This window comes from Bicyclus anynana, chromosome Z (assembly GCF_947172395.1).
Source record: "Bicyclus anynana chromosome Z, ilBicAnyn1.1, whole genome shotgun sequence".
NCBI classification, from domain to species: domain Eukaryota; kingdom Metazoa; phylum Arthropoda; class Insecta; order Lepidoptera; family Nymphalidae; genus Bicyclus; species Bicyclus anynana.
In genome coordinates, this window is record NC_069110.1 from 17,188,271 (window position 1) to 17,200,329 (window position 12,059).

The window sequence follows — 12,059 nt, forward strand, 5'->3', positions numbered from 1 at the left end:
ATAAAAGACAAGCATAGTATTTGAATTCTAATTCCTTTATTTCAAGCTTAATATAAGTAAACTTATACCTAGCAAATGAATTAATTGAAAAAGACTGTGTTTAGTCTCTGTGAGATGGAAATCAGTGAGAGATGCATATCAGTCTGTTCTTATCCTAACAAATTTATCTGAGCAGGTTGAACAACACAAACAGAGAAGGTAATTGTCATAAAGGAACTGCTAATCCTGCAAAAGTCCTGGGCTCAAAAATGACAGTTTTTCTCTCTGAATAGACCTCTTGCCATCTCTCATTAATCTCCTATTAAAAAGTGGACAATCAGCAACTAAAAAACATCCCCACTCAATGAGCGCCAAACACAACTTGTTACTCAATTCAAGTAGTCGCATTTGCAAATTCAACCTTAAGGTCGGTCAATCCTTAAGGTTGAATTTGCTCTGAAGTTGGGATTTTATTGAATATTGGACTATGTTTAAAGGCCTGTTGGTATAATTTTCTTTACCAATAATTCTAAAACTTTCAAAGCAAAATTGGCCAGTTTTTAAGTGAATTTTTCTACATTATTCTCACTTAAACAATAAAAATATTATCAACCTCTGCCGCTTATTTTAATTGTGCAAAAAGTTAAAGAGAATACATTTAAATCTCGAACAATTAACATCAAATTAAAAAAGTACCTTCTATATTTTTTCTTACCTGTTTCCAAGTCCTCATATCAGTGGGAGTGGAATGGTCTAACTTTTGTTCAAACCATTGTTCAGGGGGCAGTTTCCCGTGTACTACACCTCCCGGCAAACCCAAATTACCTCCTTTACTACGGCCGAGGTGGAAACGTTTAGCGCAATGAACCAAAATAATAACTTTAAATAATATTACAACAACACAGAAGATTCGCGGCATTATTAGTTTTTCCAATATAATATGAATTTTAAAAAAAAGCAATTACAAAGCACGGACACGTTTCAATCTCTAGTGAAAAATTAACTAAACGTTGATATAATTAAACGTAAAATAAAGTTTTATCGCATTGTTTACATTTCGAGATAAATGTCAATCCCAGATGTCAATTTGTCATAATACGTTCACAGATTAATACTATTGATTACTACAACCAATGATCAAGGAAACATAAGGCCATAGAGGAAAATAATTAAATGGGCAAAGAGGTATTAGCTTTTTAGTTGCATCGCAGGTTGCACTCGTATGATAGAAGAATTAAATAAGGTGATCCATTGTACCTAAATTCTGCATCAAAATTGTTGTTTCTTGAGGGGACGAGGTAAAAACAAACGAAAATATTTAACACAACAATATTCTATACACATAACTTTAAAGATTCTCGATACACATACTTAATGTAGAATAGGTTTTACATTTGCACACACAGTGCACTACAATCACATCGCATACACTTATTACATAGAATATTCGATCATTTGATTAATGTTTTGCTGTTCCGTCAGAAGAATCATTTTTTTTTAATATTGTTTTTATTACAAATTTACTATATATTAATTTAAAAGTCTTACAAATAAAACATAACTTTTTAACCGACTTCCAAAAAAGAGGAGGTTCTACGTTCGGCTGTATGTATGTTTTGTTGTAGTGAAGTTGTTGATCGTTTTTATGCCATTCTACTACACAAACCAGCATTTTTAATGATCTGTTTGCACCGCGAAAACAACAATGAAACATCGATTCTATCGAAACAGTTTTTATAAACGCGTTAGATCGTTAATTCTTGACCTTTGACCGAGGGGTATCTAGCGAGTCAGGTCTTTTTATAATTGGTCTCAGGCCCACAATCATCAACTTTTATTTGTCTGTGATTTTTGAGGAGGACGAAATAAACTCACAAGTCACACATCGAAAATATCTAACACCAAAAAATATGTATTTTGTGCCATAGAATACAATGTTTTGTGCCCTCACCTATTATTTATGTATCTAAGGCCCTCACACATGTCATTTTTACGCAGTCTATCAACCACGTAGCCTAGACTTATTAGGATCGTTTCGATGATTACAGAATCATAGAAAAATTTGAAGAAAAATAAAATAATTACTATGCAATGATGCATCTCTATCGGTATTTTGATCCTCTATGACTTATCAGAAGGGTAACGTCTAACGAGGCCTCAGACTTATTACTTAAGGACTGTCGTACCCAAACTTACAACCAAAATTGTCTGAGGAAAATTGAGGAGCTTAGATTTCGTATATCTAAATTAGAAGATTTTGCCCGTTTTTTACATTACTCTACTAAACAAAAAGGTATTTTTACGGAGTTTTTTAACCGACAAACCCGATTACAAATATAAAACATCGTATCTATAGATGCAGTTTTTATTATCAAATTACATAGTTGATCATATACTTTGATAGAAAATCAACGTCCAGTTATCTAATTAGTCTGAGAGCGAGGCAGTTCCATAAAAAAAAATCATCTGAGGTCAACTACAATCTTTTGTAGTCTATGGTACGATTTTCTTAAAAGTGTTGGCAATGTTGGCAACTTGACAACCTTGGCAGCACTGCACATTATTTGACATAGTGGACAGTTATCTTTGAAGTTTCAAGTTTGAGTTTCCAATAGAGATGGGTAACTCATTGTTTTTACATGAGGTTGAGGGAGGACGAGGTGAGGTGCTCGCGAGGACCTCGTGAGGACCCCTCATTTGAGGCGAGGAGTCGTACGCAATGCATCGCGACGCGCCGAACTCGCCGATGGCCGATATTCAGTGGAATGTCGGAGGCGAGGCGAGGGGCGGACGGGGGCGTCAATTCCTATAACTTGCGATAAGGATTTTTTCGTCTCTCTCCCTCATCTTTTCTTTCAGTTATTATTTTTTGACTGCAAAAATAAACGAAATACGAATCAATGACACTAGATTACAAATCTAATACTCATGTTTTTAGGATTCATAATACAATATCATACGTCAAATTAAATTATGAATGCTTACAGAAATAATATTAAATAATTAAAAAATGTTGTATATAAATTATTACTTGAGAATTTTATTTTATTATATATTTTATTTTATTTTAGAAACATTTTTATTATTACATAGAGAAATGTACTACGCAATAAATAAGCAGGTGGTTGTTCATAAGATAAATAGAAATATGAACAATGGCGATTCACTGTCACTCGCTCACTTAGTGCATTCAATCGCTCGACTCAATACTCACTCGTACTCGCGTCTATACATCGCGTATTAAGTCAATACTCAATTTGTCAATGTCAATTTTCAAGTGAGGACTGAAGAGTGAAGTGAGGTGGTTCAATGTTGAAATTTGAGGAACTCTTTCATTTTGCAATCACGAGTACCTCAAACGAGGCGCCTCATGAGTGAGGGACTCATCTTTAGTTTCCAATTTCTGCCACTCGCGAATACGATCGATAGCGGGGTGAACCTTGGTTCTGTGTTGGTTAGCGCTTGGTGGACTCGGGAAAAATGGCTTTATTCAGAATCACGACTACTAAATTAATTGAAATACAGGTATGACTTTGTATACATATTTATAGCGCATAGGCTTTGCTTTTATTCATACAATTCACATTTCATTCATAACCTTCTTTGCCACATTTTTCTTTTGGCGTTCGAAGTTATGTAATGTGAATATAACTATTTTGGGAATATTTTTATAATAATTCCATTATTTACAGGATTTCCAATTACTTCTTAACAATTTTAAGTTATTTAATAGCGTTTAAAACTGTCATAAGATTCAAATGCTAATTTCCCGGCAAATATTCGACACATCAAGTCAAAGTACACGTAGTGTTTAATTTTTCCTATTCGTTTATTTCAAGTACCTACTTACACATAATTAAAATATTTGCATATTTAATCAATAAGTTTTTATTACTATTACATAATTTATAAATATATAACTAAAATTTTCAATACATTGTTGCTGTTCGTTATTAGTCACGCTAAAACTCGTAAACGGCATGACCAACTTGAGATAAATGTTTGCGTTTTATTTTTTAATTAAAGAGTAGGTTAAGTACAAAAGAAAATATAAAACCTTCGTTGAAAAATCTATATTCAGTAATTTTGTATGGGGTTGCCAATTTTACAAATTTGGGTGGTACAAAGTCCACCAAATCAAGTTTTTTACAAAGCTAATTATACATAAGTAATAAGCAAATTAAGCATATGTGTATATTATTTGTTGCTAGGTAATATATTATTTTTAATTTAACCATTAAATTATTAGAATAGAGTACCATTATATTTTCACTCTCCTTGGAGTCTTTCAAATAATTATCACAGAAAACCATAAAAGTCACAGTCAAAATACATTTATTTCTATTAGGTTCAGTTTTAAATCAAAGATAATTAAAGTAAATTAAAGTCACAAATGGTTATGAGGGCGCCTTGGTCAGAGAAGATCCCACAAAAAACTCAGCCAGGGTTTATTACAATTACAATGTTATCATATAGTGCAATTCAATTGCAAGCTTTTTTATCTTTAATATAATCATTAACACATCATAAGACTTTTCTTTAAGCTTGAATGAATTATTAATGTTTTTTTTATTATTCTTTACAAGTTAGCCCTTGACTACAATCTCACCTGACGGTAAGTGGTGATGCAATATAAGATGGAAGCCGGATAACTTGTTGGATGAAATCCACACCCCTTTGTGTTGTACATAACATTGTACCGGAATGCTAAATTGCTTGGAGTTACACCTTTGCCGGAACTAACCAAGGCTGAAGACGGCTGAAGACGGCAGACTTGGACTAATTAAAAAAATCTCAATTGGTAGATTGAACTCAGGACCTCTGCCTTGTGAATCCATTGTGCATACCACTGCGCCATAGAGTCCATCAGAAACTAACTGTCTTCTAACATAACTAAATGTTTCCATGCTCCTGCTCTAGTTGATAACAAAGAGGTATGGTAGTTGAATGAGTCACAAATTCATAAAGGCAGCTATAACATAATACATTGAAAACTCTACAAAGATAATACTGTGTACTGGCTCATGTGTTATCTAAAAGCCCTCATTCTTTTAATTACATTTGAACTAATCAACCAAACTAATTGATGTCAGTGACATACCTCAGTAAAATTATACATTTTGTTCAAGTTCTATACATACATATATAATGTGTATAGATGAGAATCTGATAACACTAGTCTTATTTAGTTCAATTGTGGTATAGTAAATAATCCAATTGAAGAATAAATAACCTTTGTTACATGTAGATCCCATTCTCATGGAAATATTCCCATAAGAATATGTTGTATTATTATATAAATAAAAATGAATCCATATATCCCTTGGTCACGCCATCACGCGAAAATGTTTGGACCGATTTCGCTTTTTTTTTTATGTGTTTGTTATTGTCAGGAGAAGGTTCTTATGACAGAAAAAATATAAATAGGGGTAAGGTAGTGGTAGTTGAAACTTTACATCAAGTTTCACGCTGACGAAGACGCGGGCGTCCGCTAGTTGTACTATACATATAATACAACTAGCGGACGCCCGCGACTTCGTCCGCGTGAAACTCGATGTAAACTTTCAACTACCCCTACCCAACTCTACCCCTACCCTCTATCCTACCCTACCCCTACCCTACCCCTACCCTACCCCTACCCTACCCCTACCCTACCACTACCTTTTCCTGAATTTTTTGCTATAAACCTATCGGAGCTCGAGACCTTTCCAACGAATGTAAAACCGTGGAAATCGGTTTGCGCGTTCTGGAGTTATAGCGTCAGGAAGGAAAACCCGACTTATTTTTATACAGGGTGATTCGGTCTTTAGTGCGGATATTTTTTTTCGTGGTTCTGTATCATTAATAGAATATAAATCTACAAACAGTTCGATACATTTTATGTAATTTTTTTTTTAATTTATGTCTCTAAAATAACAAAATAATGTACATATTATTACTAAACAAGATATATTCAGCTTAAAAGTGATCTGGTGACGTTCTTTAGGTATCAAACGAAAATAAAATAAACGCACAATAGGGTGACCCTAAAATTCTGTTCAAAAGTAAATAACTTTAGCTAACGATAATTTTGTTATTTTTGAGTTAAAAAAAAAAAAGAAAAAATACGTGATCATTAAATTTTGTTTATGTACAAAATATAAAAATATCCGCACTAAAAAAATTTTCTTCCTGTATAGTAAGATATATTCTTATAATTATAATATATAAATAAATAAATATAAATATTATAAAATACAATATATTCTTATGCTATTTGCTGGTAATGTAGCTGAAAGAACTTTTAAAAACGGCTAACTGGTTTAGGCACGTAAGGGTAACAAGCCAACAAACAGATTCACATAAACAGAAACTTGTTTTTTATTAATTCTGTGTTTGTGTCGGAAAAATAGTACTTACGTATATTTATGTGATGTTCTAGATCTGACGCACCAATCAGACCAGACCTGAGCCCAAATATACATACATTATTGAGAGGCTCAATCCCTTTCACATTTAACCAATTTAAATTGTATGTTGTACCAATTGGCAAGGATCCAAGCAATCTGCAGGCTTTTTTTTTCTATTTATTTAAGTCGTCGTAACTCGCACGGTATATTGGTCATCCTGTTTGCACATTGTACTTGCAATTGAAGTTCGAGAGAATAATGCTCATGATTGTGCGTCAAGACACTAACTTAGTGTCGTAAAATAAAGTTAGTAGATATTTGTTATATTCGTAATAAGTTGTATCTTGATAGTTTAGCGAAAATAAGCTAAGTTAAGACACTTATTTTCTCTTGTATACCTTCATAGGTATTTTTTAGCCGACTGCGTCAAAAGGAGGGTGATGTTTTTGACAATAGTTATATTAAGATACAGACTACCGTTCGCCAGCAGCTTTTTTCATCTAAGTCGGGTTTATGGTTGAAATAAGTCCTCTATATTGCTGCAATTTAAAATTAATCTACCTGTGAGAATTGTATAAAGATCTTTTTAGTGGTTTCGAAGAATTAAAGCTGCTGGTTTATTTACTATTGTTAGATAGGAAAAATAAATATTACGACAATCCAATTTATAAACTCTCTGTGTTTCAAATACGTACTTAATCCAAAGTAGGTATCTGTGCTTGCACTATTTAAAAAGTATCCAAAAAACTTGAATTTTTTAAGATGCCATAAGAATGAAAATTTATTATATAGCAATTTATATGCACTGGTTTACGTAAACCTCGCTTTCTAATGACGATCAACGCTTTTATAAGGTGTCGTACGACATAATGGAAAAACCGAAACTTATTGTGACAGCTAAGGTTTCTTCATAAATTTAACTTTTTACATAAACACATTTTTAGTAGCATTTCTGTTCACTGCCTTATTTCGAATTTGATTATTGGTATCATGAAAATATAATTGAAACAATAAAAAGGAAATTCCAGTCCTAGGAGGACTTAGTATGCCTCGTAATTAGCTGTTTTTTTATAAGCCGTTTGATATTGCTATTTAATATTTAATAGTGATACACCGGCGCTATTCCCGTTCCAGAATATATGGGAATAACAAAAGCCCAAGGCTCTAACAAATAACAATTAAAACAATTTACAAAATTGGATCATTAGACCCAGAGTATACCCCCTTACAACTTACTTCAGACTAAAAGTTTACCTCCTTAAAATATTAGTATAGATTAGAGGGCGATAAGATTTTTATGTTTACGTTTTTTAGAGTATGTACCTCTACCACAATGTGGTAGTACATAAACCCGATTGCCTTGAAGAGCGTATGTACGAACTCTTGATATAACTTGTTAGGTAGGTACCAGAAGTCATCATCCTAAACACGTATACATGAATAGGGCAGCCTGGCTTTTCTTAGAGATCTTTGAACGTTTCCTTAGTGTACCGAAGCCTTGGATTAAATGGACTGTGAGATTTCCGTAATTGTTACCATTTGTCTTATGTGTGACCTTTCTTTTTGTTTTAAATACAATTTCAGGCCCATTTTCACCACTGAAGTAAAATGCCTGAGCAAAGATCGAACTCATGACTTCTCCGTGTTGCCCGGCAAACCGTATGTCGAGCCTTAAAGCACATAGTATAAAAAGTTTCTTTTTACATATAAGAAACAAAATGATGAGCAGGAATGTTGAATTTACAAAAATCGATATCATCATATCAGCCGATTGACGTCCACTGCAGGACATACGCCTTTTGTAGGGACTTCCAAAGATCACGATCCTGTACCACCTGCATCCAGCGAATCCCTGCAACTCGCTTGATGTCGTCAGTCTACCTGGTTGGGTGGTCGGGACCAATACTGCATTTCTTAGTGCGGGGTCGCCATTCCAGCACCTTGGGCACCCCGCCCATTACCACTTTATCTTTGTGTTAATCGACATAAAAATAAATATTTTTGTTACACATAAAATTGTTAAACTTAATGATTTATTTCATGACTACACCAGTAAAACAACTTTTTTAAGCATTACTTGAAGTATGTATTCTTAGGTATATTCAGATTTAACAATGGTCTACAAAAAAACCTTAAGCTACGAATATTTTCCTTATACCACTCCGCTGAGAAGGCAATGCAAGATTTAATAAATTACCGCTAAAATTTTCCTACATATGTTACTAATTGCTTTTGAATAAGAAAACCAATTTACCTCAATATCGTCACTTCTCGGTAAGTAAGAACTACCTACGAGTATATTAGACAGAAAAATTCCTTTTAAATTAGTACAACTTGTCGGCTTCCTTACGTACTTAATACCTCAGAAACCTTGTAAAATATGTAGCAGAAATAAGACTTATTACTAAAGTACAACGCGCAACGAATATAAAAGCACTTGTTCAAACATCATCGTCTTTATCTAGTTATGATAAGATGTTATTATGTCACTTGTATCATCTTAGATTGTATGGCATGTTTAGATCACTTTGTGATTCTATTCGTTCATCCTACTCGTCGCTCGGAACGTTTCAACTAAACTGTGAGCATACAATTTAATTCGTTTAGACGCGGCCAATGAGTTCAAATTCCGCTGCTCTTCTTATGTAATAAAAGTCGAGGGATAACTCCTATCTTCACACCCAATTTAAGCACGTGACGATAGTGACATTGAATTCACCTCACTACTCTTATCATGGTCTATCTTATCAAATGAAATATTCAGGAGTTGTTCGATCAACATTGAGTACGGTTCTAGTATCTAAAAATATAGACTCGATAATATCCGTCTCGGCTAAAAGATCGATTATATAATCTTCGCCTGTTTGACAAATCGTCGCTAAACTTACACCTCTATTTAAATGAACTGTATGTTTAATATAACATCGACTGAACAACTCACGGAGTAGGTATATAAGTATTATACCAAGAAACAGTGACTAACATGAGATTTTGTGCCGATATCGGAATCAAGCGGATCCAGTTGGAACGGCATTTTGTAGTCAAGTAAAATGTTGGAAATGTAGGCCACATGGCCATAACTGAGATAAGTAGGATCACGCATCGAATCACGCGAGCGTTTTTCGCGACTGACCACGTACATTACGCAATGCGCTGAAGGTTATTCTCGTTTCAAAGTCGTCCATAGTATTTTGGCGCCGATTTTGCTCCGTTATGCCACGAATTTGATTCGCTATACACTTAAATATACAATGTACGATCAACACAAATTAGTTTGTGAAGATGCTACTTAACACGTCTCTCTTTTTTGTTTCAAACGTGTTTTGTAATTTTAACTATATACAATATACATATATCACTAGGGCGTATAAGGTACGAGAATACATGATGTTTACATAACGTCCGTCTTCAAGGTGAACTTCAAAGGATTTTACTAGTTTTTTTCATAAAGCCATAACGATTTTATATTCAACAACTGAATAGATTAACAATTGATGGACTTCTTATTGATAATCTTATTTATGTTACCTGTATTTTAATTGGCTTATCGACGCCATTGAAGATACTATTTTGTAATCTGAAAAAGTAGAGTATGTTTGAAATTACGTAATATAATAATGATATCATAGATTATATTATATTACAGGTGATTCATAAATGTTTTTTTTTTGTAGAAGAACCAAGAAGAAATATAAGATAACAATATTAAAATAAATAATAAATACTTATTTATTTTTGACGCTGCAATCCATTATACTGATGGATATGAATTTCGTAATAGTTCGATCGTGGTATAATAAAAAGTTAGTTTGTTTGTAACTGTATCAAGTTCTGTGCCAGTCAAGGTGCAAGGTGTGCCAGCAAAGGTAGTGGTCGCTTTGGCAATGTTTAAAAATTCGTATAATCCGTAAAATTTTGTCGTCCTTTTCAAGTCAACGAACTTTGACATTATGGCCTCTAAAATTCCGGACGGACGATTCGCGACTAGGGCCAATTTATTTCATACTCTCCTTACCAAGGAATCCCAACACTAAATAAACTGTTGCAGCATTTCCAAATTAGATACCCTACTCCTACCCTTAAGGGACTGAGAGCCTACGACAGCCAGACATGCCTTTTTTTAGGAAAGCTTAAAAGGGATTGCTCATCCTCGATCATGGCCTTTTTTACGTGGGGAAATCCTCATGGATACCTTCTCGCCACGAGGAGACAAGACGGTGTTCCAACTCGTCACCTAATGACTGGGCCACGGGAATGTTTTCTTAAGCGACCGCATCCAGCGGCTCCCGGACATCAGGTTCATCTTTGGTATTGATGAAAACGCATCGGGAACACTGAGAGCGTTAACAGTGGTTGACGGATTTCCCGTATCTATTACCAGGTGGTCCTCGGTAAGGAAGTAAATGGCGGTCGTAACCGAGCTCCGTCCGGCTCTGTTACGGTGGACAGGTGACAGTCTCACGTTTTACGATATTTTTAATTAATCTTTAATGAGTCCCCAACAGACAGAGATTGTTGACCATACAGCCTCAGTTTTACGACATATTTTGAAGACTTATTGTTCGTTTGCTTGTTTGTTAAGCTTGTTACCAACAAGCTTAACAAACAGGAAAATATGATACTAAACAAATTATACAGCTTCAAATGTTACTTCACCGGTTTGGTACACCGGCGAACTTTTTTAAGCAAGAAGAGTGATTAAATTTTTTTTTTCTAGAAACGTACTTTTATTAAACCAATTATTTAACCAGATTCATTGTATTGTATTGGAGTGGGGGGAATGCCTTCATGCCATCTTTGGTATGGTAGAAGCAAGTACCGATATTCTTTCAACCTAAAATATGTATGGCCATCGTAGGCTCTTAGTCTATTACTTATTAAACGGCACCAAACAATAGACGCTACTCCTTAGCGTGCAGTGTCTTCGAGAATACAAATAAGTTCTCGAAGAAACATTACCGGAATTACACGAAGTCTATAAATAAAAGGTTCTCACTGAGTTTGCTCTGTGACCTGTATACTCCATAGCAATCACGCTCAGATTCATGTAGTGTAAACACCTGCAGAGATTTATGACGTTTTAGTACATATTTGCTGTCATATCGTCCACATAATGTTGGCGCAATGCAATATTTTTGAAAGTTATATTTATCTTTATAAATTACTTGTAGACTTCCCGCGGTTTACCTGCGTAGTTTCTGTTTCTGTGGAAATATGGATAAAGCCTTTCTATTGGTAAAAAAGATTTCTAAATCGGTTCAGTAGATCCAAAGACTACCCCCTTAGTAGTTAGTAGTTATCAACCCATATTCGGCTCACTGCTGATTATGGGTTGATCATTACCCTCTTATACCTCACAAATTTTACCTCTATAATATCTGTACGTAGAGTTTGGCTCGCTAACCCGCATTAGAACAGCATGGTGGGTAGGTCGTTTTTGAAGTATAAATATAGTATTGATATCAGCAGCCTTGCCCTACTACGAAATAACTTAAAACATCACAATATGTTTATTCAATGTCAATGCCTTCCAAAACCATTCATCCTATTATGATGAAACTTTGTGATTATTACCAGTAAGCACAAGACGAGAGTTTACGAGAAGTTTTTTAAATTCCTCAACATCATCATCATGATTTTTTAGTCCTTTTTGTCTAATTATTTTGACCATTTTACAATTGGAACTGTAAG

At 34.3% G+C, this 12,059-nt stretch overlaps 2 protein-coding genes across 2 annotated transcripts in view; one reads left to right on the forward strand and one right to left on the reverse strand.

The window, feature by feature from the left end:
• The window catches only part of LOC112053533 (putative serine protease K12H4.7), a 74,651-nt gene extending 73,592 nt beyond the window's left edge, over positions 1 to 1,059 (reverse strand). The window contains exon 1 of the mRNA XM_024092980.2: positions 695 to 1,059. Within this exon, the coding sequence (XP_023948748.2) occupies positions 695 to 898 (204 nt within the window). The 5' untranslated portion in view covers positions 899 to 1,059. The remainder of the gene's footprint in view (positions 1 to 694) is intronic.
• Positions 1,060 to 2,937: 1,878 nt separating this feature from the next.
• The window catches only part of LOC112053528 (probable citrate synthase 2, mitochondrial), a 47,181-nt gene continuing 38,059 nt past the window's right edge, over positions 2,938 to 12,059 (forward strand). Inside the window, exon 1 of the mRNA XM_024092972.2 lies at positions 2,938 to 3,504. Coding sequence (XP_023948740.1) covers positions 3,460 to 3,504 — 45 coding nt within the window. The 5' untranslated portion in view covers positions 2,938 to 3,459. The remainder of the gene's footprint in view (positions 3,505 to 12,059) is intronic.